The 26,051-nt window shown below is 45.6% G+C and overlaps 1 protein-coding gene across 2 annotated transcripts; it reads right to left on the minus strand.

Moving 5' to 3' along the window:
* Positions 1-1,688: 1,688 nt before the first annotated feature.
* On the minus strand, positions 1,689-25,923 carry COPS7B (COP9 signalosome subunit 7B). 2 transcript variants are annotated; one of them, XM_049614694.1, is made up of 7 exons: positions 25,565-25,923; positions 18,931-19,108; positions 15,104-15,179; positions 13,687-13,775; positions 11,821-12,023; positions 9,397-9,502; positions 1,689-2,929 (listed from the first exon to the last, which is right to left on the minus strand). In XM_049614694.1, exons 2-7 carry the CDS (start codon positions 19,090-19,092, stop codon positions 2,771-2,773), a joined length of 795 nt encoding a protein of 264 aa, XP_049470651.1. In that variant the 5' UTR covers positions 19,093-19,108; positions 25,565-25,923; the 3' UTR covers positions 1,689-2,770. The 2 variants fall into 2 exon arrangements, with proteins under 2 accessions (XP_049470651.1, XP_049470650.1); XM_049614693.1 differs by lacking the exon at positions 25,565-25,923 and adding an exon at positions 20,993-21,116.
* Positions 25,924-26,051: the final 128 nt, after the last annotated feature.

Raw genomic sequence — 26,051 nt, forward strand, 5'->3', positions numbered from 1 at the left:
AAACCTTCTGGTGATTTCAGTCCGAAGCCCAAGCCATCACAGCATGGCAAGTGGGACACCCAACAGAGCAGTGAACATCCTAGCTCTTCCCACCATGCCTGAAGACCCACCACCATCCTCTCTGCGTCCTTGCAAAGTGACTAAGTGGGTTTGGGAAGCAGAGGCTGTGGTGTGTGGGGTGTCACTTAAAACAAGATGAGCCCTCGGAGGAACAAGGAGGAAAAGGATGCCAAGGGTCTGTCTGGGGAGCGGACAAATTTTAGTACATGTGCTGCTGACACAAGCACTGGGGGGCAGACGCTAAATCAGAATGTACCAGAGAGGGGCGCCTGGGTGGCTCAGTCGGTTAAGCGTCCGACTTCAGCTCAGGTCACGATCTCGCGGTCCGTGAGTTCGAGCCCCGCGTCGGGCTCTGGGCTGATGGCTCAGAGCCTGGAGCCTGCTTCCGATTCTGTGTCTCCCTCTCTCTCTGCCCCTCCCCCGTTCATGCTCTCTCTCTCTCTCTCTCTCTCTCAAAAATAAACGTTAACTAAAAAAAAAAATAAAAAAAAATAAACAGAATGTACCAGAGAGAAGATGGCGGGATGTACGACTCAGATCTAGGAGTCTGTCTGCCACTTACATCAGGGTACTTCGAGTCTCTGAGTCGCCACTTTCTCATATGGAAAGTGAGGATGACTGTGGTAATACCTACTTACTTACCCTTTACCGGCAGGAGGAGACTGAGTGGAAAGTATTCAATGGCTTATTGTACATGGAGACACTTTACAGAGCACTTGACAAATGTGTTCTAAGTGCTGCCGTTACCATCTTTAAGGAAGCAAACAGCAGACTTGTAAAGATGAACCTAGAGCTCCTTAGGGCCCTGGGGCAAACATTTCACACAAGTCAAGCCAGCTTCCTGGTCTACTTGCCAGGTGGGAAAGATAAGGATGAAAGACCACCTGCCAAGAGCAACATGCCTGTTTCAGGTATCGAAAGAATATCTGTAAAAACCTAAGAGGCTGGAAGGTGTTTCTGAGAAACAGATAATGTTTCCAAAGATTTCCTCAAAATGTGTTCCACTAGCTATTACCAAGAATTTGGAGAGATCAGTGTGGGAATAGGTTTCCTCACTCAGGCCTCTTCTGAGACCTTAAAAATGAATTTCCAATGTGGATGTGGGATAGAGGATGTGCCGTATTTATTTAATAACGGAACCCCTTTTCCACAGAGCATCTGTCAGGGCTTTCGTGGAACATACTTTGAGAATTAAACTCTCCAGTCGGGCACAAGGTTAGATGGGCACACAGACCAGCTGAAAAGGGAAACGAGAATACTTCGCTGACATTCAATCCAACAGTCGACACCTGCTGGACAGTTTGGAAAAAGGAGAAACCCATTTTTTCACCATGGTACTGAAACAGTGTCACATTTTCCCTGAACCACCCTAACTCCAGACCCTCAAGATCCACCAGCCATGCAACCCCGCACTCCACAGTCACATACGTTAAATCTACACTTTTATTTTTTGTTCTAAAATGTGCTTTTACTCCCAATGAACTTGAATAAGTCGGTCCAGGACCACCACCTCCCCTTTAAAAACAACAACAACAACTACAACACACGCACACATACACACATGCCACCCTCCAACCAGGTGAAAAATCCCCGGCGATTAGTCTGTAACAAATATTGACACGAAGGGGAAAAAAAGCATGTTGAAATGTATTAGAATCAGAACCTGTACAAAAAAAAAAAAAAATTAAAATATAACCTGAAACAGTCAAGTTCAGAAAGGCCAGTCAAGTCCTTTTCTCTTGCCAGGAGAATGTCGTCATCAGAGGGCCCTGGGTCATCAGCCAAGGAGGGGCAGAAAGAGAGAAACAGAAGCAGCAACAGGTCCTTCACCAGACAGAGGGGCCTGGGCACTGCCATCCCCAGCACGGACACAGCCGGGAGGGATTAAAGATCTCGGGGAGGCGGGGGGGGGGGGCAAGTGTCGGCAGACAGTCCCGGGCGGCAGCTGGGGCCTTCGCACCGAAAACCAGTCTGAGTGGTCAGGGGCAGCAGGAAGCGAGGCCAGCAGAGAACACCAACCCAGAAGAAACTTCTGCCACCCAGCAGACCCACAGCGCCCTCCACTGGTGCTCAGATTCCAGAGGTTAGTGCTCCCAATGGATGAGAGATTGGAGCTGGGCTTAAGAGGCTGAAAACCCGCAGGTTTAGTAAACATAGCCCAGCATCACATCCCTCCGTGGCCTGATCGGAGCTGCCAACAAGGGATAAGGCAGGAGAGGGGAAACAAAGCATTTGATACCTGGCTAGAGATCACCTGCACCAGTGTGGGAACTGTGGTACATGGGCTGGAGAAGGCACACCCCCCTCCTCACGCAGAGAGGGGCCTCCTCCGCAGTCATCCCTGTGGGCCGGCTAAAGCTGCCTCCGGCTTATGACCAGCCTGACAAAATGACATGGAGCAAAAGAAAAACTGGGAGGGAGACAAGCCCTTACACAGAGACGAGAACCTCCTGGAGGAAAGCTGGGCAGTGTCTGACCCTGTTGGGATGGCATCAGTGGAGCCCCTGAGTCTGAAGGAACTGGGGGAGGAGGGAGTGGGTGAGGGAAGGATTAACGGTTCTTCTGGAACAGTACCAACAGGGTGGGAGGCGCTGGTGAGGGGACGGGCAGGTCTGGAACTCACTGAAGGTAGAGAGGGGAGGAAATAGGCCCTTGGTGTCCCCTCCCCACCTGACCCAGGCCTGGTGAGTGCCAGCTGCCCCAGCCGGCCCTAGTGGCGGCTGGAGACCAGACCTTTCACTTTGGACATCTTCTTGGTGGGCTGCCTCTGCTCAGCGTGAGGGGGACACTCCCGTTCAGCCAACTGCTGCTCCATCTCCTGAGCCGAGGAGGAGGCGGTGGCTTTGAGTGTCTTCTTAATGTTGGTAACCTGGAGGGAGACACAGGATTAAGGTGCTCAGCCTCTAAGTGCCAGAAACTCACTGAAACCTGTTTTCATTGTACTGGGGGCCACCCGGGGAAGAAATCAGAATCCTCTGCAAGAAAATCTGAGATTATCTTCAGAAACCCAGATGAGGAGAAACAAGCAGGGGCCACTCATAGAAGATACGTGGAAATGAATCACGCAAAAAAAGGAACTAACACTTTCTTGGTTGAAAAGAGTGAATATGGGGCGCCTGGGCAGCTCAGTCAGTTAAGCATCCGACTCTTGATTTTGGTTCAGGTCATGATCATGCGGACAGAACGGAGCCTGCTTGGGATTCTCTCTCTCCTGTCTTTCTGCCCCTCCCCCTGCTCGCTCGCTCTCTCAAAATAAACAAACTTAGAGAGAGAGAGAGAGGATAAACCAGTGGAAGTGGACCATCTGACAAAGAGGTACAACACACCAGGTTAAAATGGCCTTAGAAACAAAAAGGAGGTCCCAAGAATGCAATAGTCAGCTAACCACTGGCTCATGTATGAAACTAAAAATGCTTTCATAGGAACTTTGGGAATACAGCTCCACGAGCCTTCTGGAATAAACAACTAGTGGATGAAATTTAGCCAACCAAGTGACAAGTGATGAAAACACAGCAAAAGGACCGACAGACAAGATTACGCTAGGTTTCAGCATACCTTTCTTCACTTAACAAAGGAGGGCTCAAAAATATTTAAGCAACTTCTGAACATTTTCCACATCGGAATATATGTCCTTGGTAACATCTGCGTATTGTTATTAAGAATGTTCTAGGGGCGCCTGGGTGGCTCAGTCGGTTAAACGTCCGGCTTCGGCTCAGGTCATGATCTCGAGGTCTGTGAGTTCGAGCCCCGCGTCGGGCTCTGTGCCGACAGCTCAGAGCCTGGAGCCTGTTTCGGATTCTGTGTCTCCCTCTCTCTCTGCCCCTCCCCCGTTCATGTTCTGTCTCTCTCTGTCTCAAAAATAAATAAACTTAAAAAAAAAAAAAAAAAAAATAGAATGTTCTACAATTTTTAAATTAGTTCCCAGTTTGCTTTGCACTTAGGTATAGCGCTGCTATGAACAGTCTCCTATGTTTACCTGTTCGTACTTGTGTGACCAGCTCTGGAGGGCATATTCCTAGAAGTGAGCTTTCCAGATCAAAGGGTTGGCACATTTTACATTTTAACAACTATCATTATCTTGTGGAAACTGATTGCACCACCCTGTACTTCTACCAACTGTGTCCTCCTGTGCCTGTTTATATACACATTCCCCAACAGCCGTTCTAAAAGATCCTTTATGGGGCGCCTGGGTGGCTTGGTCGGTTAAGCGTCCGACTTCGGCTCAGGTCATGATCTCATGGTGAGTTCGAGCCCCACGTCGGGCTCTGTGCTGACAGCTCAGAGCCTGGAGCCTGTTTCAGATTCTGTGTCTCCCTCTCTCTCTGCCCCTCCCCTGTTCATGCTCTGTCTCTCTCTGTCTCAAAAATAAATAAACGTTAAAAAAAAATTAAAAAAAAAAAAAAGATCTTTTGTGCTTTTGCCCTTCAGCCAGATGAGAGGAAGAAAAACGGGAGGAAAAGCATTGGAAGGAAGAAGAGAAAGTAAAGATGTTTCCCCAGTTTGACGGCCCCCATGTTTTCTGGGAAGCAGGCCTGGCTTGCTATAAAGAAGGGAATTGTGGGGGTCAAAAGTTCTCAGCAGTTAGACTACCAGGAGCTGGAATAAGAGACAGTTCAACCCAGAGACGAAACAATCCTGTGACTGAGGCCAACACCAGGCTCTTGCAGATCTATCATCTGCAGAATGAGCCTTGACTAGATTAAAGCTCATCATTTATTTTGGTTTTTGTTGTTGTTTTGTGATGAAGGAACAGCCACGCCCTAAACTGATGTCACCCTGATCAACATTATAACCTTTCTGAAAGGACGGTGAACAGAGGGCTGTGGGCTGGGACACTGAAGACACAGGGCAGCCTAAGTCAAGTGTGGCTTCGTCCTGTGTCCAGTCAGTCCAAGACATGCCATCTCGAACCCCAGGCGGCACACGTCCCAGGGCGTCACTGCCTGCTTTGGGATCTCTTGTTCAGGAGAGTTACTTGGGGATAGAGTAGAGAAGAATCTGAAGCAAATGGATGGCCTGCCACTTTTATCTTGTAAAAGAGATATTTAGGTTTTGTTTGTTTTATTTCAAGGCGTATTTTGGCTGCCAAGGTAGGTCCACCAATTAAACCTGTTGTGGCCGCATGGAACAATCAGGACAAGTCCACTTCCTCTTTCACAGAGCCACCCTTCAAATGATGGCAAACATCCCCAATGACTTGTCTTTTTTGGCCTAAGTGTCCCTGGCCCCTTCCAATTTTCTTTGAGTAGCTAGCTGGCAGGCCATCACATCTCATTTACCAGATGACCTAGAGTTTGTCAAGCCCCACAAACCATGGGCCTCAGGAACTTTCAAATGGGACTGTACCCGCTAACAAGACTGCAGCCTAACTCCATCAGAGACCTTAAAGATTCAAGCCAAAGGAGGGAGAAGAGCCTCCTGGGGGAGGAAAACTTTTGGCTGTGGGGCAAAGGTGGACGAGAGGAAGCAGAGTCACAGCTGGGAAGGTCAAAGATGAGGAGAGCAGCGAGTGGTGAGAATGAGCCTCCAGGAGGAAGCAGGGGCACCCTGTACTCTGGCAGCCGCCAGACTCAATATCCATCACTAACTTAACCCCCTGGGATTCTCTACAGAATGGAAAGCAGCTTACTTTGCCCAGTTACGGTTTTTCACCTACATGCCTGGAACACAGCCTATTTTGTGAATGTAGCAAGAGCTATACGCTGACATTCCGTAGAACATCAGACATAAGCACATTCAAATGTAAAGAAAAATACATTCCAAAATCAAATATAAATGAAAAGGTGTTTCATATTGTTTCAGCTAATCATTACCTCCCCTCCAGATTGTTGGCTGCGAGATAAGGAAATAGCTCACAATGTTAATGTTCTATCTCCCCCAGGTATGCTGGAATTGTAACTAATATGCATCACTTCTGTGAAAGGCAGAAAGGAGAGAAGACTCCTAAGCAGTTTATGATGGGACTGACTTCACTAATAGGGAAGGCTCTCAAAACTAATATTCACCAGAAAAAAGCTGCTGTTATAAGATTTGGGGGGAAAAAACATCAAGTTTTTCCCTCTGAGAACAAGCAATCTAATTTAAGGAGAAATAAAAGATCAACTTAGTTGAAAAAAATGCCAAAAAAAAGTTGGGTTGAGGGTAACAGAAGCATAAGTACAAGCAGAATATGACAGAATTACACATTCATTCTTAATAGATTTGTTTTCAAGTCAACAAACTGGGATGCCTGGGTGGCTCAGCGTCCGACTTTTGATTTCGGCTCAGGTCATGATCTCATGGTTCCTGGGATTGAGCCCTATCGGGCTCTGCACTGACAGCATGGAGCCTGCTTGGGATTCTCTCTCTCCCTCTCTCTGTCCCTCCTCTGCTCATTCTTGGATGTGCACGCTCGCCCACTCTCTCTCTCTCAAAATAAAAACAAACAAACAAACAAAAACAGCTAGCCTTCCATGTGCCTTAAGCTGGGGAATGGTCAGTAAGTATCCTACACAGAGTATGCATGTACTGAATGGAAAACTGACAAGGCTCTGGGTTTTGACCATGTTCCTTCTCTCCTCATACTGGTCTGTTCCAGGTTTTCTAAAAGACTGTTAAGTCAGTAGACTGTTTTAATTGGTGGTGGAAGTGGCCTTGGTATTTTTCTCAAATTTCTTTCTCTCAAAATTTAATTAAATTATCACCACCACCTGGTGGCAGCATCAGGCTCTGGCAGCAGGAGTAACCTCAGCTGTGGTTTTCCAACAAATCCATGTGCACAGGTCCTTTTTTTTTTTTTAATGTTTATTTATTTTGAGACAAAAACAGAGAACATGAGTGGGAGAGAGCAGGGGGGAGAGGGGGGAGAATCCCAAGCAGGCTCCATGCTGCCAGTGCACATCCTGACGCAGGCTACATCTTTGCAAACCGTGAGATCGTAATCTGAGCCGGAATCGAGAGCCAGACGATTCACCTACCTAGCCACCCAGGCGCCCCTCTCTTTTTTGTTTTAATATCTGTAATTTAAGGAACCCACACTGTTCTCAAGTATTGGTCATGGCTCAACATTAGTCAGTGCCTTCTTTCATCAGATGCCATTTGTCACAGAAATAAACTTGAACCACTCAAAATTCTAAAATTAATATCATTCATTTTTGCTAGTGACCACACTCCAAGCCCACCACCTACCACACTATGAGCAACAGTCTGGGCACAATGGGGCAGCCAGCTACTAACCAGGTTACAATATGGTTTGCTTCACACAGGCCACCCCAAGTCAGGTGGGCACGGTTCACCTCCAAACCTCATGTTTCCACGGTTTGATTTACAGAGAAGTATCAAGGATAGGAGAGAGTGCTCAGCCCTTCCTACTTTGCTGAGACATCAGTCTCAGCTCAGAGAAGAGGTCACCATATTTAAGAGGGGAATTATACAGATTAGAGAAACAGCAGGCTTTCTATCCTAATTGTATATGTTGTTGGCTAGTGCTAAATTAAATGTAGTTCATACTTCTATGGCTAGAAGTAGGGTTAAAAATTAATGCACTGGGGGCGTCTGGGTGGCTCAGTTGGTTAAGCGTCCGACTTTAGCTCAGGTCACGATCTCACGGTCTGTGAGTTTGAGCCCTGCATCGGGCTCTGGGCTGATGGCTCAGAGCCTGGAGCCTGCTTCCGATTCTGTGTCTCCCTCTCTCTCTGCCCCTCCCCCGTTCATGCTCTGTCTCTGTCTCAAAAATAAATAAACATTAAAAAAAAATATATTTTAAAAAATTAATGCACTGAACCAATTCACAGACTTGGTAGGTATGTACCTACAAGCATGTAGGGGGCTGTGTGTATCCAAAATAAATTTGTTCTAGTTCATGAAAAGTCTAGTTCAGCAGTCCACCAACACATAGGGTGTACCAGAAATATTCAGTACAACAAACATTTCAGCACCTACTACGGGTCAGGCATGTGACAAAGAGATGGTCTTACATAGACAAGAGAGGTTTTATTTTCAAGGAACACATACGACAGAGTAAGGGAAATCTTCAAATTCCACGAGTCCCCCTTTGAAACCTGACTGAGACTGGGTGGCTCAGTTGGTTAAGCATTCGACTTCGGCTCAGGTTCATGATCTCACACTTTGTGGGTTCAAGCCCCATGTCAGGCTCTGTGCTGACAGTACACAGCTTGCTTGGGATTCTCTCTCTCTCCTTCTCTCTCTGCCCCTCACCCACTCACACTTTCTCTCTCTCAAAATAAATAAATAAACTTAAATTAAAAAAAAAAAAAAGAGGAGCGCCTGAGGGGGGCTCAGTCAGTTAAGGGTCCAACTTCTGCTCGGGTCATGATCTCACAGTCTATGAGTTCGAGACCCACATCATGCTATGTGCTAACAGCTCAGAGCCTGGATCCTACTTCGGATCTGTGTCTCCCTCTCTCTCTGCCCCTCCTCCGTCTGTGCTCTCTCTCTCTCTCTCTCTCTCAAAAATAATAAAAAAAGAAAGAAAGAAAGAAAAAAAGAAAGAAAGAAAGAAAAGCACATCTACATCTACATATTTCTTATGTTTCTTAAGTATAACTCTGGGTCCCATTCTGCCATAGTCTTGGCCACCTGATTTATAAAACCCATTAAATAACATTAACACTTCAAGCTCCATCACACTAGAAAAGGACTTTCAATGCTAAAATGTTTATCTTATGGGCTCCAAATTCTGAGGTCTCCCTACAGGTGTCCCGGCCACAGGCACACAAACTCCCATTAATCCAAAGGCTAGAGCCTATGTCTTTCGGACAGGTTAAAAGTGTCAGGAACAACTAGGTGTCACTAAAACCACAATCACACTTTTTTAACTTCACCTGCTTTTCACCTGCCAAATGTTTTCCCTTTCTTCCTTTTTTCAATATGAAATCTATCATGCATGTCAAAAGGTTATCACACGTATAGTTTAAAGAATAAAGTGGACACTGTGAGCCTATCACACGGCTTTAAGAAGCAGAACAGAACCAGGGCCTTGAAGCTCCATGCGCCCCTGCCCCCTGCCCCCCTCCTCCATCCCGCCAGCTAACCACCATCCCCTCACCCATCTCGAAGACCTATCCCCAAACTCGTTTCTTTTACTCCACAGCTGCAGAATGCATGTGTACTGGGGAAGGACAGCATTCTCCACTCTCCCAAGCCTGCTCACCCTCTGGTAACCAGGAATCAGAAAGGAGACAGAGAGCATCAAAAGCAGGGACCACGTCATACTCATCTCTACCCCACTAGCCCAGTGCCTATCTGTTGGTGACTGTTTCACCTGCGCCAAGAATCGCAAGATGAAGGAGCAAACAGGGATACCCTGGAGCAAGTAACAAATGTTCTCTTCCTTACCTCGGCCTCTACCTGCTGCTGAGTTCGGCTGTGGTTCTCCTTGTACTGGTTGGCTCTCAGAACTTGCTGCTCGATGCCCAGCAGAACTGCTTCGCAGCCATCACACCTACAAAGGAGATAATGGGCTCTGAGCCACAGAAAGGTCTGGGAGCTCTCCACCTCTCCCAAATCTCCCTCCCTAACCCCTTATGGGGACTTCCTTTAACACCCTGTCTGCCAAGGAGGGCTCTTGTGCTTCACTCCTTCCAAGACCAGTGTTTCTGAATACAAAACACAAGGCACCTGGAGACAAACACGGAGGATGTGGGATGGTTTCCTAGAACACAGCTTGAATTTCAACCTTTGTCTCCAATGGAAAAGGCTTACAGAATGTGCCCTTAAAGAGACTAGGACAGCCCTTACAGGTAGAACAGATTCACCGCTTTTCTCAAAGGAAATAATGATCTTCTAAAAGCCTCCCATTTTAAAGATTGCCCCTTTCCTCAGAAGTTTGTTACTTCCTAATTGCCATCCCCCTTATTTCATTTCCCAACTTTTTATTTTGAAAATGTTAAAACCTAAAAAAAAACTTGAAAGAACAGTACAATACCCATTTACCCTCTACCTAAAAGTCAACAGGTGCAAACATTCCGCCATATTTGGGGTACTGTTCTACCTAACAATTTTGTTTTAAATCTAACTCAGTGCTTTAACATAAGCTTTAAGAACCTGGACTGACAGGGGCGCCTGGGTGGCTCAGTCGGTTAAGCGTCCGACTTCGGCTCAGGTCATGATCTCGCGGTCTGTGGGTTCGAGCCCCGTGTCGGGCTCTGTGCTGACAGCTCAGAGCCTGGAGCCTGTTTCAGATTCTATGTCTCCCTCTTCCTCTGACCCTCCCCTGTTCATGCTCGCTCTCTGTCTCAAAAATAAATAAATGTTAAAAAAAAAAAAATTAAAAAAAAAAAAGAACCTGGACTGGCAAACATCTTGGGATGGGGTTAGGATGGCACCTCTAGGTGGAAACACAGTGAAGCCAGACTATGGATGTGAGAACAGTGTCAGCCATCTCAAAGATGGAGTAAGAGCCAACACCGGTAGGGCTAGAGGCCTGGATTGTACTCCAGCTAGAGCACTTCCACACAAGGGGTGTTTTCTAAGTTTTTTCCCCCCATTTACTCTGACTGAAGACTTTTACAGTATTTTGAAAGTTCCTGCCTGTGTCAGAAAGGTGTTTGGGGTCATACCTGGGACAGAACCTGGGGTAAAGGGTAGACAACACATACCCTGGGGTCCAATAGTAGCTGAAGGAGGGAAACTTGGGGGGCTCTGAATGTGGGGTGGGGGTGGGAAGTCAAAGCTGAGCCATTCATGCCTGGAAAGTTTCAGTCTGTTTTAAAGAAGACAATTTCAGGGGTGCCTGGGTGGCTCAGTCGGTTAAGCATCCAACTTCAGCTCAGGTCACGATCTCACAGTTCATGAGTTCGAGCCCCGTGTTAGGCTCTGTGCTGACAGTGTGGAGCCTGGAGCCTGCTTCGGATTCTGTGTCTTCCTCTCTCTCTGACCCTCTCTGGCTCGTGCTCTGTCTCTGTGTCTCTCTCTCTCATAAATAAATAAACATTAAAAAAAATTTTTTTTTAAATGAACAAAAAAATAAAAAATAAAGAGGACAATTTCCCTATCCCTTGCACAAAGCTTGAGTGCTCTGCTTCGTGATCTCCAACAACACCACATGCCTGCTTGGGGACATGCTCTCCTGACCTCCAACTATGCCCTAACCCTGCCCTCCTTCAAAACTCAGCTAGAACCTCTTCTCCAACTAGTCCCACGTAGCTTTGTAAGCTCCAAATCATTTCAATAACTCCATAACAAATCCTTCTAGAACATGCAAAGCTATTGCAAACATCAAATCCTATTAACATAGAGAACATGCAAAAACAAAATAAAATACAGAACATGCAAATGCCCCCCTTCTTTTTACATACCAGAAGTTATCAAACAGTCTATGTGTACATCTTGTGTTCCAACTTAGAATAACCCATTCCTTGTCTTCATGATCCCTCACAATGTTTTGCCAACACTAGCCCAAGGTTATTGATGCTGAACATGGGTTCTCTTATCCAAGGAATCTGATCAACACTAACTTCCTGAGCTTCATCAAGCTCAGAGGCTGAGTTTGCAAAGCACTGGATCCACGTCAGAAGCCAGGTCTCAGAGGCTCCAGCTGCCAAGACTACCATTCAATAGTCCCCCCACTGCAACAGGACAACCAAGGCCCTGGGAGGCCTGCAGTGACTCCTGCTGCCACACAGCTTTAGTCACAAATGCAGCCCAACCCCCTGGCTTACTGTCCCAAGGCTCCAGCTCCCAGGCAGCCCCAGCTGACACTGGAAGACATTTCCCCAAGCGGAGGCACGAATGGCACACCCCTCCTTCTTTCAGCCTCACCATTCATGCAAGGTCTTGACAATATTATTGATATCCTTCTTTCGGATGTCACGGCCAATGCAAAAATCCACTTCCAGCAGCTGGTTTCTCTGGTCCAGCTTGCCCTGGATGATGTCAGTATAGACAGCCTCAATGATGAGGTCTTCCAGTTCCCGGAGATTCCGCATCTCCAGGTCCTTCAGCAGCACGGAGTAGGGGATACACTGTAGATAAAGCCATGTGATATTTACAAAAACTGCTGACAAGCACTAAAGAAAATGCAGGTGTACACCTGCCTCGGGGCTTTGGGAAATGCAGTCTGGTTGTAGTTATTAACATCTATGGCAATAAGACATGGATAAATGAGCTGTGAGACCTATAGGATCCAAACAAGACCCAGAGCCTCTAGGAATGCATTCTCCTAGATTCTCTACCCCTGGACTTCACCCAGACTTTAGCTTTCATGTTGTGAAGCACTCTTAGAAAGTGTCCGAAACAAGAAAGGGAAATACTCAGTGTGTGCCACTCTGCCACCTTCTGGAAGCTTGCAGACTTGACATAAAATGCCAGATCATCAAAAAACTCCAAACAATTTCAGACACTGGAGAGAACTGGCTGCCTGCCCAGGAAAGCACAAGCAAAAAACATTTGCAAGCTAACATATCCACCTACAGGTAGCCAGTGGGTACTGCATCTGTTTTCTCAGACTTGCAACCAATGTCAGTGCCCCAACAACAGTCCCTTACTGGGGTACACCAACATTTTGCATTTCTCCAAGACAACTGTATATCTAAATATCCACTTTTGTGGACACATCACTACTAGTGTGGAAATTAACACAACAATCAAATCTGCAAAATCAGACAGGAGGAAGAGGTATACAAAAAAGAGAGTAACAGCAAACACTGCTAGGGAGATTTTTAATAACTAAAGGTATAGATGGGTTTATAATGACAGGTTGCAGAAAGAGGAAAAAAAAGTTACCCCTAAAATTTGTTACACTTGGGAAGTCCATGATCAGGACAAAAAGAAAGATCAGGTCCTCATTTCCTAACAAAACAGCCATCCCACCTGAAATGCCAGGCTGAGAATCAGAAATTTGTGACTAGACCAGGGAAAATGATCTCAGCAACTGAAATGGCAACGCAAGAACAAATCTACATCTCTCAAGCTCAATCACAAAGGGGAAATGTAAAGGGCAAACCTCTTCCGATGGCAAAGCACTACAAAAACTTTGACAGTTATGCCAAGGTTGGGCAGAGAGCCAAAATCAACTATAAATTAATGGAATCTGGATCTTCTTTGTTAACGGCTATGAGAAGCTGGCTGCAAGGCCTTTTCTAAATTGAGTGGGGCAGAGACCTCAGAGAGATGATGAAGTAGTTTTCTTATAGAAAGTTAGGGTCTAAAGATAGCATATAACGCAAAAATCCAGCTTAGTATAATTAACCTTGACAATCCCCAGAAGAAGGCCACATATTAAAAACCTAGTCTCGGTAAGTCCAACAAAGCCAGTTTTTCCTCCAGCACTGGCACAATTCACTGTGCACTGAGCAACAGATGGAAGTGGTTAACCTGCCTTGAGATGTCCTGCTGTTTGAAAAACTACGTCTCCCTTTAGTACAGCAAAATGCTCACACGGAGTGAGTCACCACAGCATGCCAGAACTGAGACCTGCTGATTCACAATGTCTCCTGGGCATACTTTTCCTGAATGAAACGGTGAGTAGTTGTCTAATTGTTATCTTTTCTTCTTTTGTCCTTTGCCAAGCAAATTTTATGCATTTATGACATGACTACCGTGCACAGCTAGCAGCTCGCACACTGATGCCAGTGCGACACCCGCCTGAGGGTGAGGAGCAAGACGGGAAAGAGTTCAGGACTGTACCTTCATTCTCGACGCCAAGCTCACGATGGTTAGGTGCTTCAGCTTGTTCTGCTGAGCTGTGCTCAATTCTGGCAGGCTCTCCTTGTTGGCTGCTCAGTCCCACCCACCACAAAAATCAAGACACAAAATAAAATTAGAATTTCTTTACCGAACAAGCTTACCAACTCCCCACATGAAATCTACTATTGATTCACTGTCATGACTCTGCACTTATTCATGAGACAAATGTTCCACGAGCACCTCCTGTCTTCTTTGAAGGACTATGTGCTCCTGAAAAGCCAGGCATGAATGCACAAAATGACAGGACAATCATCTTAATCTATCTGTGCCCTTTGTGACATTCAACCAAGCTCAACATGTCTTCACTGGGAATCTGTTACGTGCAATGCACTGTCCTAAGTGATTCAGAGACGTCAAGGATAAATTAGATGGGCTTTGTCAGAGCTGCTGCGCTATACAACCCCAGGGATAATAACCACCAGACTCGTGCAACTCAATGGCCTTGGACTTGTCCTCGGTCTTACAATCAGGTATTTCAACAGCTACAAGTCCAAGACAGAAATACTAGAAGAAAGGTACAAACCACCAGAAGAGAGCCAGAGAGTGAGGAAGAGGAGGAGAGGCAGAAAGGGAGAGAGAGGCAGGCAGGGGAGAAAAGGAAAGAAACAGAAAGGGAGAGAGCAAGTGAGTGCAATCACATTGAGGAGGTACAGGAAAGGAAAACAAAGATGGAATTTGAGATGAGCTTTGAAGACTGGGCAAAATTTTAGTAATAATAATAACAGCAGCAAAGGCAGCAGCAAAGACCATGTGTACACACACACATGCAGTTAATCCTTCACAACGACCTCACAAGATAGTTCCCAAATGCCTTCAATTCCTTATCTGTAATCCTGGATTCCAAAAAGGTGAATCCAAACTAATTTTTTTTCTTGAGCATGGTGCTGAAATCCATCTGGTGGCAATTCCTGACCTGAATTGATGCAGGCTTTTAATCCTACTTGTTGTAAGTATCCATTTGGTTAGCTGAAAAACTGAATGTGTTTTGACTACAGGTGCTGTCCACGTCTTGAAGCGTGTTACATAAAAAGGTATATATGTATCATATTACCTCTTTAGAGTCCCCAAAATTCTAAATTCTGAAACATCTAGCCCAAGGAGTGCATGTTCAATTGGATTTTCCCCGATCTTTCAAATTATTAGTAACCCAATCTAATTTTACCCCAAGTTGAGATAAAAATACTGACTAGAAGGCGCCCAAGACATCATCCTTGCTCTCTTTCCCTCTCCCTCCCCCAACTTCCCATTCCTGCTCACCAGTGCACCTCACAAGTCCACAAAGCTTCAGCCCTGAAATTCCTTGGAAACCAAATAGAGTGACATAAGAAAAGTCTTTGGAAGATCTTAACCAACTCACCTATGTAATCTGGGTATGTTCCATAGGCAAACAGGTTCAGCAACTGCAAATATGCAGCATTAGCTCCTTCTGCAAGCTGAGGAAGAAAAAAAAAAGAGTTCACAGACGTCTACCAGTCACTGCAGGGTTCAAGCAAAGGATGATGATCGTGTGCCTCAGTTGACTGTTTCACTAGATGGTCCCTGAGGTTCCTTCCAACTCTGATTCTTTGGAAAAAAATAAAATTTAATTTTAAATTTAATTCTTCTCTCTTAGCAATACGTGTTTTACGCACTGCACAGCATACCCAAGTAACTACTTCTGTCTGTCCATCTCTCTCTCTCTCTCTCTCTCTCTCTCTCTCTCACACACACACACACACACACACACACACACACACAGGAGTTAGTACTGGAAGCAGTGCAGGTTTTCTCAGGATTTCCTTGCCATTAAAACAAAGAGTGGAGCAGCCTTGTCTACATACCAGGTTGGTGGGTACAACACTAGCCACTATCAGTCCAACCTGAACAAGGTGTAAGGCAGGTTCCGAGGTTCGGGACCACGCAAGTAGAAGGAGCGCTAGGAAAGATTAGCACAGCATAAAATGTAACACAAGAGCCCAGGTGGGACAGGAAACCACAATATCAGGCAGCTTCAAATAAAAACATTCACTAAAATTACTTATTCCTCACTAAAATGGCAAAGAGTCATCTGTGGAAGTAAAACAGAGATACTAATCTGTCTGGAACTGCTCTGCTCTGTTGTTGGTTAACTGGGTGTTTCTTTTACTTACAAATGTGTACCTGTTACTCCATAAACTCCATATACCAAACTCCATAAAGTAGTACCCAAGGAGTATTCTGTGGATACTGACAGTAATACTACTTAATTTGACCTATCTTTTTATTGGGACGCCTGGGTGGCTCAGTCAGTTAAGTGTCCGACTTTGGCTCAGGCCATGATCTCTCAGTTCTTGAGTTCAAGCCCCGCGTCGGGCTCTGTACTGATGACAGCTCAGAACCTGGAGCCTGCTTCAGATTCTATGTCTCCATTCTCTCTGTTCCTCCCCAACTTGCTCTCTCTCTCAAAAATAAACATTAAAAAAAATTTAAAAGAAAATAAACTATCATTTTATTTTATTTTATTTTATTTTATTTTATTTTGTAAGTTTATTTTGAGAGAGAAAGTGCGAGCAGGGGAGGAAGAGAGACAGGGAGAGAAAGAATTCCAAGCAGGCTCCACACTGTCAGCACAGAGCCTGATGTGGGGCTCAAACTCACAAAACCATGAGATCATGACCTGAGCTGAAATCAAGAGTCGGTTGCCTAACCAACTGAGCCACTAAGGCGCCCCTAACCATCTTAAAAAAAAAAAAAAAAAGGTTCCAAGAACTACATCCATAATTTCAGATCACTGAAAAACTACTAGTGTTCCCAGCTCACATACAGAAAAACAAACAAACAAAAAAAAAACAAACTGTGGGGAGATAGTGGTGATTTGCTCAGCACCCGCATGAGAACTCTCACATCCTAATAACCTAGTCTACCCTATCAGGGTTATCAAGAACTTCTTGAGGTCCTGAATCAGAGGAGGAAGAGATCATCAAACGTAGCCCCTACTTTTCAGACAGATGATTACAAAACTAACCCTAAAAGACTATTTTCTCTAGAGTAGATACTCCAAAACTGCTCCCACTGGCCTAAATCAATGTCTTTCTCACTTTAATTTCCATCCATCTCCTCTTAGCCAATCTTCCTTAGTTACGAAACCACCACTTGACATATTCATTTAGGCTTTTCATGAACCTGAAGGAACATATTACCCCTTTGTCATCTCTTCTGTTGATAAAATGATGAACTATCAAACCATAAAAAGACACGGAAATTTAAGTGCATATCACTAAGTAAAAGAAGCCAATCTGAAACAGCTACATACTGTATGATTTCAACTCTACGACATTCTGGAAAAGTCAAAACTAGGAAGCCAGTAGAAAGATCAATGGTTGCCAGGGATTAAGAGGGGAGGGAGGGATGAAGAGGCGGAAAAAGAGGATTTTTAGGGCAGAGAAATTACGCTGCATGACACTGTAACGGTGGACACATGTCATTACACATTTCTCCAAATCCACAGAATGTACAACATCAAAAGTGAACCCTAATGTAAACTACGGTGTTTGGGTGATAATGTGTCACTATAGGTTCCACACTGGCTGGGGATATTGGTAATGGAGGAGGCTATGCATGTATGAGGGCAGGGATATATTGAAAATCTCTATACTTTCCTCTCAATTTTGTTGTGAATCTAAAACTGCTCTAAAAAATAAAATCTATTAAAAAAAAAAAAAAAAAACCTAGCTTTAAAAATTTTTCTTCACAGGATTCCTTTTACATCACTGGTAAATTAAAATTTGACTATAAGCCAACTGTGTGTCAAGCTATATATTAAGTGCTAAGGAAACAATGAGGAGCACAAGAGACCTTACCCTTACTGAGCTCACAGTCCAGCAAGCAAGGCTGACACTAAATAAAAATTCACAATTAAAAAATAAAAGCGGCTCTTTCGGTCTCCGGCTGCCATAGGGAGACAAGATGATGCAGGTCCATACATCAGCAATGGACAGCCACGGGGAACCGCTCCAGTTTCCTAATCAAGAGGAACAGCAGATGTGCAGCAGTGAGTCCCACAGCCTGACGGCCCACACCTCTCCTACGAGGGGCTGATTCACCACAAGGCTGTGGACACGGAGCCAGCAACTGCCAGCCAAGGTGTCCTAGTGGTCATGAAGTGAAGAACCAGTCGGCAAGAACCCACTACCTCCTATATGTGGACCACCATCGACAAGAATGCCGCCCTCAGCAGCACGGTGCACACAGCAAGGCGCACGCAATCCACAAGAACGAGCACCACACAGATCTGTGCACGGCGGCCATCCGTAGAGCCAGTGGCCGTCCACAGAGCCAGTGGCCATTGGCAGTGCCAACACCATCCTAGGCAGCCAGAGGGAAGTTGTGATGGGGAAGAGCAAGCTCACCCACCCTCCAAGAGCTTCTGAGCACAACCCCCAAAGTAATAAAGATGTCACCAGACTTTTCAATCAATTAGTCAACACAAAATTATCAATCAATAAATGTAAAAGTATCCAAAGTGAGAAGCAGAGATTGAAAAGTATAGGTTGCTTCACAACTCTTTGTTCTACCTGGTCATTCTTCACCAGTCTTCTCATTTTTAAGGCACAATAACCAAAATTAGATACCCAAAGTTTTAAGGACAACAATCAAAAAAAAAAAAAAAAAAAAAAGAAAACAAAGCAAAAAGGACTACTTCCCAGCTTTTCATGTCATATTTTTTTTACATACCAACTTAGCATAACATTGTCTTTTTCATCAGGACAATATATTCCTTCTACAATATATTCCTTCTTCATGCCCAGCTCATTCAACAGCAACCATCTTCTGCTACGTATGTACCTAACCAATCTTTGTCTATATTTGCCCTAGAGGTTTTTGATCCCTGCAAATGCCTGAAACAACCTCTGTTAAATATCAGCCGGTGCTTACACTCTACTTTTCTTATTTATCAGGTTCAATTGGATTTTTCCCCTACCTTTCAAATTATTAGTAACCCAATCTAATTTTACCCCAAGTTGAGATGAAAATATTGACCAGAAGGAGCTCAAGACATCATCCTTGCTCTCCTTTCCTCCCCATCCCCCAAATTCCCATCTCTCCCTCAACAGTGCACCTCACAGGTCCACAGAGCTTCAGCCCCGAAATTCCTTGGAAACCTGGAGAATCACAGGAAGGTTTAGATCAAAGAAGACAGAGAAATTGTTTGGAAACTGCTCTTACCTCCTGCACATTGGCCAGCTCCAGCAGTTCTCCAAAGACATACACTCCAGGAGCCTCCAAGACTTGGCTTATGAGAGCAGTGAGGGCTGAGCCACTGGTACCTTTGGCTAGTAAAATAAACTGTTCTAGGAGGTTACTTGATGGTTTCTGTTCACCTGCCATTCTCTGGCCTTGAGATCTGTCCAAAAGAAAAGTGTTTCAGTCATTCTTCCTTCTCCTTTGCAAAGTCTATGCTTATTTAATGCCAGATCAGACATCAGTAATACTTTAATTTTATAGTATTCAAAAAGAGGGGCGCCTGGGTGGCTCAGTCGGTTGAGTGTCCAACTGCGGCTCAGGTCATGATCTCATGATTTGTACGTTCGAGCCCCGCATTGGGCTCTGTGCTGACAGCTAGGAGCCTAGAGCCTGCTTCAGATTCTGTGTCTCCCTCTCTCTCTGCCCCTCCCCCACTTGCACTCTGTGTGTGTGTGTGTGTGTGTGTGTGTGTGTGTGTCTCAAAAATAAACAACTAAAAATTCAAAAAGAAAAACAGCTCCTGAGTCCGTATGCTACAGCCACTTTGTGAGACGGACAGGGTTCCACCTAGAGTTAATGGGATTTTGTCCTTGCTCAAAGGTTTGAAACACATTTAGGAAAAACCACTTCATCCCCATCTGGCCCTCTCCCAACAGCAAGCAGCACCTTCTAAGCCCTTAAACCTGACCAGACCCAAAGAAACACACAGGAGTTTCTCAGGAGCGGTTTTATCTACCTCACTTACAGACTCTAGTTAAGAGAGAATCTGGCCCGTACACAGAGGCAGCAGATGTAAGCAAAAGCAATCAGTTACAGCTTTCAGTGTATCAATGGAATCCCACCTACAGCCAGATACAAATGAGGAAAGCCACAAAAAGTAGACAAGACCTCTCATTAAGTCAAAGAAGTCATTTAAGCATAGAAAAAGGGGGGAAATCATATTGAAAGATAAGCAACATATTCAAACTCAGAAAATACATGCTGTGTAAGTCCATAAGGAAAATGCCTCTATTTGACTTCCCACTGCCATATGATTTTACCAACTATGACTTCAGAATTTGTACAAAATCCTAAGAAAATAAAAAGGTTTGAGAAAACAATGAAGATACTGTACTGCAATCCTGAAGATATCCGGGAGGACGGCCCCTCAATTGTACAATCCAATTACATGCTGGGTGTATGTGAACACACACTGCATACCTACACTGCAGGAGTCCTGCATAAGAAAAGACTACCCCTCCAAGAATGACACATTTTGGGGGTACTAAGACAAAAAGAAGAGAACAATTCCAAGAACTGTTTGGTGCAAGAGAAACTAAGTTTTCCTGTGGAGGCAGGCATAGAGAGCAGCAGCCTTTTCAGAGTATGACAGAAACAATGATGTCGCCTCACTTAGGGTTACGTAAGAACGTCTCGTCGGAAACAGAAAAAGTGAAGTGCTAAGGGAATAAAAGTTGCTGAGGAGAAAAGAGGAAAGAGGAGAGGGATGGGGTAGGGTGGGAGAAGGCGGGAGAGAGGTGATGGTTAGGAGAGTAAAGAAAGAAAACCTCCCCTCCAAGCGGACACGTGTGGAGGCTGAATGGAAAGGCCTGGGGTGGAGAGGGAGTGGAGAAAAGACAGAAACTTCAGTCCCTCAAAAAAATTCCGGCCTAAGGCGCAAAGCCCTTAGGGGCAAAGAGGTAAGAAGACGCAGAGTCGCTTTTTTGTGAAGTGGGAGGGGCGGAGGAGGAGGGGAGATGAGTTCGCGTCGTGGGGGGGGCGCTATTTTGATGGACAGCAGAGGGGCAAAGAGGCAGCCTGTGGGGGTGGGGAAGCGAGAGCAGCCGCGGGTTAGGAACTGAGGGTCGCAGGCTGGGGTGGACTTCAAGGCGGACGGCGTGCTCCAGGCAGGGCCGCGGGTGCGGAGTGAGGGGCCGAGGGGCGCGCTCCCCGGGGCGGGGCCGGAGCGGTGTGGCCGCGGGCTTTCCTGAGGGCTGGCGCTAAGCCAGACGGCTGGGACAAGGCTGGCGCGCCGGGCTCCGCCCTCTCGCCAGCCCCTACCTACCCTCGCCACCTCTCCGTCCTCTCGGTCGCTGGCTCGGCCTCCCGGCGCCTGTCCGCAGGTTGTCAAGCGTCCATGATCGGCCCGGCGTCCGACGCTTTTCTGCCTCCGCCGACCCGTTGCCCTTGCGGCTCCCCCGGAAGCCTCCTGCCGCTGCACTCGAGTTCCGCCCACACTACGTTCCCCCCGCGGCGTAGGCGGCCTTAGATCTCCCGTGCGGCCTGGGCCTGGGCCAGACCGTCAGAGGCGGGTCGTAGCCCAGGAGCCGGGTGGAGAGGAGTGCGAGGAGCGCAGCCTAAGGCAGTACTGGGGCCCAAACCGTCGCCATCACCATCTTGGGCCCGAAATTCACCTCTTTGGCCGAGCTACCCCTCAGGAGCTCCCTATGGCGACTGCGGCTACCCAGGGGTACAAAGACCTATTAAGTCTAACAACAGCTACGGCTTATTGTGCCAGGCGCGTACATTGTCTTGTTGAATTATCAAAACTCTATGGCCTGTAGCAGTAATCCGATTTTTCAGATGAGTTAACAAAGCTTAAAAATCCAAAAGCCAGTAAGTAGCAAAGGTTGCTTTGGAACCCAGGCTTCGGAAGCCAATGACCATATTCGTGACCTCTTCAGAATACGTTTTAAAATAAGCAAGAGACGGGTTGAGCCAACAATGGTTCTGTGAGCAAAATGACAGAGGTTGCGTTGCATTTGGTACTCAGCAACTCTCCCGGAAGATGGCTAAGGGATGCGAGGCAGCTGAACACTTAAGCTGGTTCCTTTAAAGCGTATACCACAGACTTTCGAGACTTGAAGAGCCCTGTTTGCCTTTGGTGAAATAGAGTGCAGAAATCAGACAGATGCAAAGGAACCTAGCACCAACTCACTGATCTATTCAAAAGATGTCTTGTTCTAATTTCTATGTTCTGGAAGATTTATATAAAGAGAAGACAAGGTTCTTGCCCTCAAACGGCTTCAATGTGGGGGCGCCTGGCTGGCTCACTAGGTACAGCATGTGACACTCAATGTCTGGTGGTGAGTTCAAGTCCCACGTTGGGCATGAAGCCTACTTATAAAAAAAAAAATTCAATGTGTTATGAGGATGCTAGGGAAGAGAAAGGCATCTTCCAGGCAAAAAGGCAAAAAAAAATTTATTTTAAGGCAAAAAGTTGGCAGACCATAGTCACGGAGGTTTGCTCTGTGTAGCATACACTAATGCAGAAAAGAAACACGGAGTGTCTGGAACCCAAGGTTCAGGGGTGAGAAATGAGGGCTACAGACCCGGAGTCAGGTCATCAAGGGTCTTCTAAACCATATGCAAGGCACTATACCCAGCAAAAACCTTAATACAGCAAAGTTCCTACCTGGGGGAGCCCACAGCCCCTGAGACAGACAGACCTGTCTGGCTATGACAAACAGTTGCCATAGGCACCCTAGTGATACAGATAAGGCTCTCCTGCCTCTGCTCTGGGAAGAGGTGATTTGAGGCAGGGTTCTAGAGGAGATGAGGCTTGAGTTGAGCATGGAAAAATAAGCAAGAAAATCACAAAAAGGGTAAGCCATGGAAAGGAGTTTTTATTTTATCTTAAGGGCACTGGGGAACTATTTAGGAGTTTTAACCTGTGAAGTGTGAATGATTGCCACTTTAGAATGATCACACTAGCTGCTATAGGAATGGATTGGCTATGCAAAGAGCTGGAGGCCAGGAAACTCTTGAGGGGACACAGTCTAGATAAAAGATTGTGAGGTCTTGAACAAAGGCAGTGGCAGTTGGGCATGAAAAAGAAGGGATGTTGTTGGAGACATTTAGACCATAGAATCTATTGGACTGGGTGACCAGCTGAATGCAGGTATAGGGGAGGAGGATATTACCCAGGATTCTGGCTGAGTAGGCCAGACAGAGCTGTCTTGGAGGTGGTGTTAAGTGAATAGGGCGGCAGAAAAGAAGAGGCAAATTTGGCGGTGGAAGGAAAACAACTAAGTTCTGTTTGAGTTCATAAATATTCTGGCAGTGCCTCCACTTCCTCCAGAATAATGTCCAGACTCCAAGGCTGCAGTGAAAGCCCTTCTCAGTATGCTTCCCTCAACATTTCCAGCTTTGTCGCACCCCACCTTCTTACAGTCCAAACTCCAGGCCTTCCCATGCCCATCACAAGAGGTGTACCTTACCTCTGACACCAGGGTCTATGCTGAAACTTGCTCTCTCTCTTTTTTTAAAAAAGTTTTATTTATCTATTTTGAAAGAGAGAGAGAGAGAGAGCGAGAGCGAGCAGGGGCAGAGAGAGAGGGAGGGAGAGAATCCCAAGCAGGCTCTGCCCTGCCAGCGTGCCCAGATGCCCCAGCTCTCTCTTCTTTTTTGCAATGCTCTTCCTTCGTATTTGCCTGTTAAAATCCTACCAACCCTGGCGTGCCTCGGTGGCTCAATCAGTTAGGCGTCTGACTCTTGATTTTAGTTAGGGTCATGATGTCACCACTGTGGGATCGAGCCCAGCATCGGGCTCTGTGCTGACAGCGTGGAGACTGCCTGGGATTCTCTCTCTTTGCCTCTCTCTGTCCCTCTCCAGCTCACACGCATGCTCTGTCACTCGCTCGCGTTCTCTCTCAAAATAAGTAAATAAACATTAAAAAAAAATCCTACCAACCCTGTAGGCAAAGATTTCTTAAACTCAATGCAAAAAGGCACTAGTCATAAAACACTGAACTATTGCACTCCATTAAGAATCGCTGTTTACCAAAGACACCAGTGTGAAACTGAAAAGGCAAGCCACAGACTTGGAAAAGATATTTGCAAAGCCTGTATCAGACCAAGAACTCCATACCCAAACTTTATAAAGAACTACAAATAAATAAGAAGACAAAAAGCCCAAACTAAAGAGTGGGCAAAAGACTTGAACAAGCACTTCACAAAAGAGGACATTCAAATGGTCAAAAAACAAATTAAAAGGTGTTCAACACCAGAGACCATGTAAGAAAAAACTATAAGAGACCACATTTAGCCAAAATAGCTAAAATTAGAAAGACTGACAAGACCCTGTTTTGACAAGGATAAAAGACAACTAGGTTTTTTTTTACATTGCCGGTGAAGGCAAAATGATACAAACCCTTAGGAAAACTGGCAATATCTAATGTTGCTGATCATATGCATACTGTACAAGCCAGCTACTCCTCTCCTAGAAATGAGTGCAGTCTACAAAAAGGAAACCTATAAGAATGAGCATTGCAGCTTTGTTAATAAAAGCCAAAAACTGATAGCTGACAACCTAAATACCCATCAACAGAATAGATAAATATTGCTACATACATACAATGGAATACTAGTAAGCAATTTTTTAAAAAAGGCTACTGTTACATATAACATGGATGAATCTCACAAAAATAACTGCTGAACAAAAAATGCCACTTACTCTACATACTAAATGATTACATTTAAATGAAATTCAAGACAAAACTAATTTGTGGTAATACAAGTCAGAAGAGTGGTTTTGGGGGTGGGAGGATGCAGTGCTGATTGCGGAGGGGCACAGGGTGTTAGAAATCTTGATTTGGGGGATGGTGACACAGGTGTATACATATGCAAAACCTGTGCCCTTCCTGCATATGCCATACCTCATTAACAACAACAAAAAAATTTAAGAGTAAGTTTTTCAGCAGAAAAAAAATCCACCCGTCCTTCAAATTCAAATGCCACCTCCTCCATCAAGTCTTGTCAGCTAGAATTAATCTTTCCACAGAACCCCTGTGGCATTCCGATGACCTTTCCCTTATGACATTTATTGAAGCCCATCTTAAATCTCAGCAGAGTCTCCTTTTTTTCCTAACTAGATGGTTATCTTCCTTGTGGCAGTGACAATGCCTTTCACCCTTTACCGGAAACCTGAAAAGGCTTTTTGTTGAATTACATGGAAGGAAAAATTGGGTGGGTGAAAAGGGGACAGGAAGAGGAAGGAAGGCCTAGGAAAAGAGATAGGAGATCTCTAAGGAAACCTTAGCTTACAGTACAATTTTACCTAGTTCCTGAACTGAAATCACATTAAATGTCACCTTGAGCAACAAAGAACAAATCAAAACACCAAGTCCTTCCTAGACTGAAGATAAACATCACACTCCTTCACTTGCAGGAAATTCACCAAATAAATGCTTACTTAACCTCTGGGTATTTCAACCTGGATGGGGAAACTTCACCAAGCAGAATAATAATCACATAGCCATGCTGCTAAAAATACCGCCACCTTAGTGTGGTGTAAACAGCCCAGACTGCGGATCAGGAGACTTAGGGCCGAATTCTAACTCTATCCCAACTTGCTGTAGCCGGTGGACAATCTCTGAGCCTCTCTGGGCCTCAGTTTCCTCATATGTAAAACGACAGGGGTTGGATTGGCAAATTCTCTTAATATCCCTTCCGGTATGGATATTCTGAGTATACAATCGATATCTCTCCCAGTCCAACGCAGTAGCACACCAGAAACCCCTGCAAAACAAGTAAAAAGCGCCCCAGACCAGCAAACAAGCACAATTTGAAGGAGTCATTTTGTTACATTATCTTCCATGGTTTAATCAGTGTTTTTGTTTGTTGTTTGCAGTCTTACCATGATTTGCAGGAGATTTCTGAGTTCCATGTAAACAGATGTTACCTCTCTGTGGGCTGTCATCTTCTTCTGAGAGTTAACGGGGTCTTCCCGCCTAGTTTCAAGTCTCCGAATTCAGAAACCCCCAAGGCGGAGGACGGTTTATGAATTTGCGCACACTGCGCGGCACACTGGAGTCTAAGTTACAGAGGAACGGGGTGCAGGGAATGCTGGGATTTGTAGTCCCTGGGCCTCTTTGTTGCGTGATGGGATCTGTGGTCCCCCGAGCACTCTCCTGGAATGCTGGGAAATGTAGTCTCTTTCGCATCGCCCAGTGCAACCTGCTGTCATCCCAGAACCTTAGTGTGCCCAGCGGCGGGAGCGGGCCCCTCGAGCCTCTGCAGATTTGAAGCCAACCCTCCGCTGGGGCAAACTCTAGGCAACAAGACCTAAGAAACGATTTGTCCTACGGGACTTCCCGGGGAGGGCCCTTCCCACTGACGCTCGT

Source organism: Panthera uncia, assembly GCF_023721935.1.
Source record: "Panthera uncia isolate 11264 chromosome C1 unlocalized genomic scaffold, Puncia_PCG_1.0 HiC_scaffold_3, whole genome shotgun sequence".
In the NCBI taxonomy this organism is placed as follows: domain Eukaryota; kingdom Metazoa; phylum Chordata; class Mammalia; order Carnivora; family Felidae; genus Panthera; species Panthera uncia.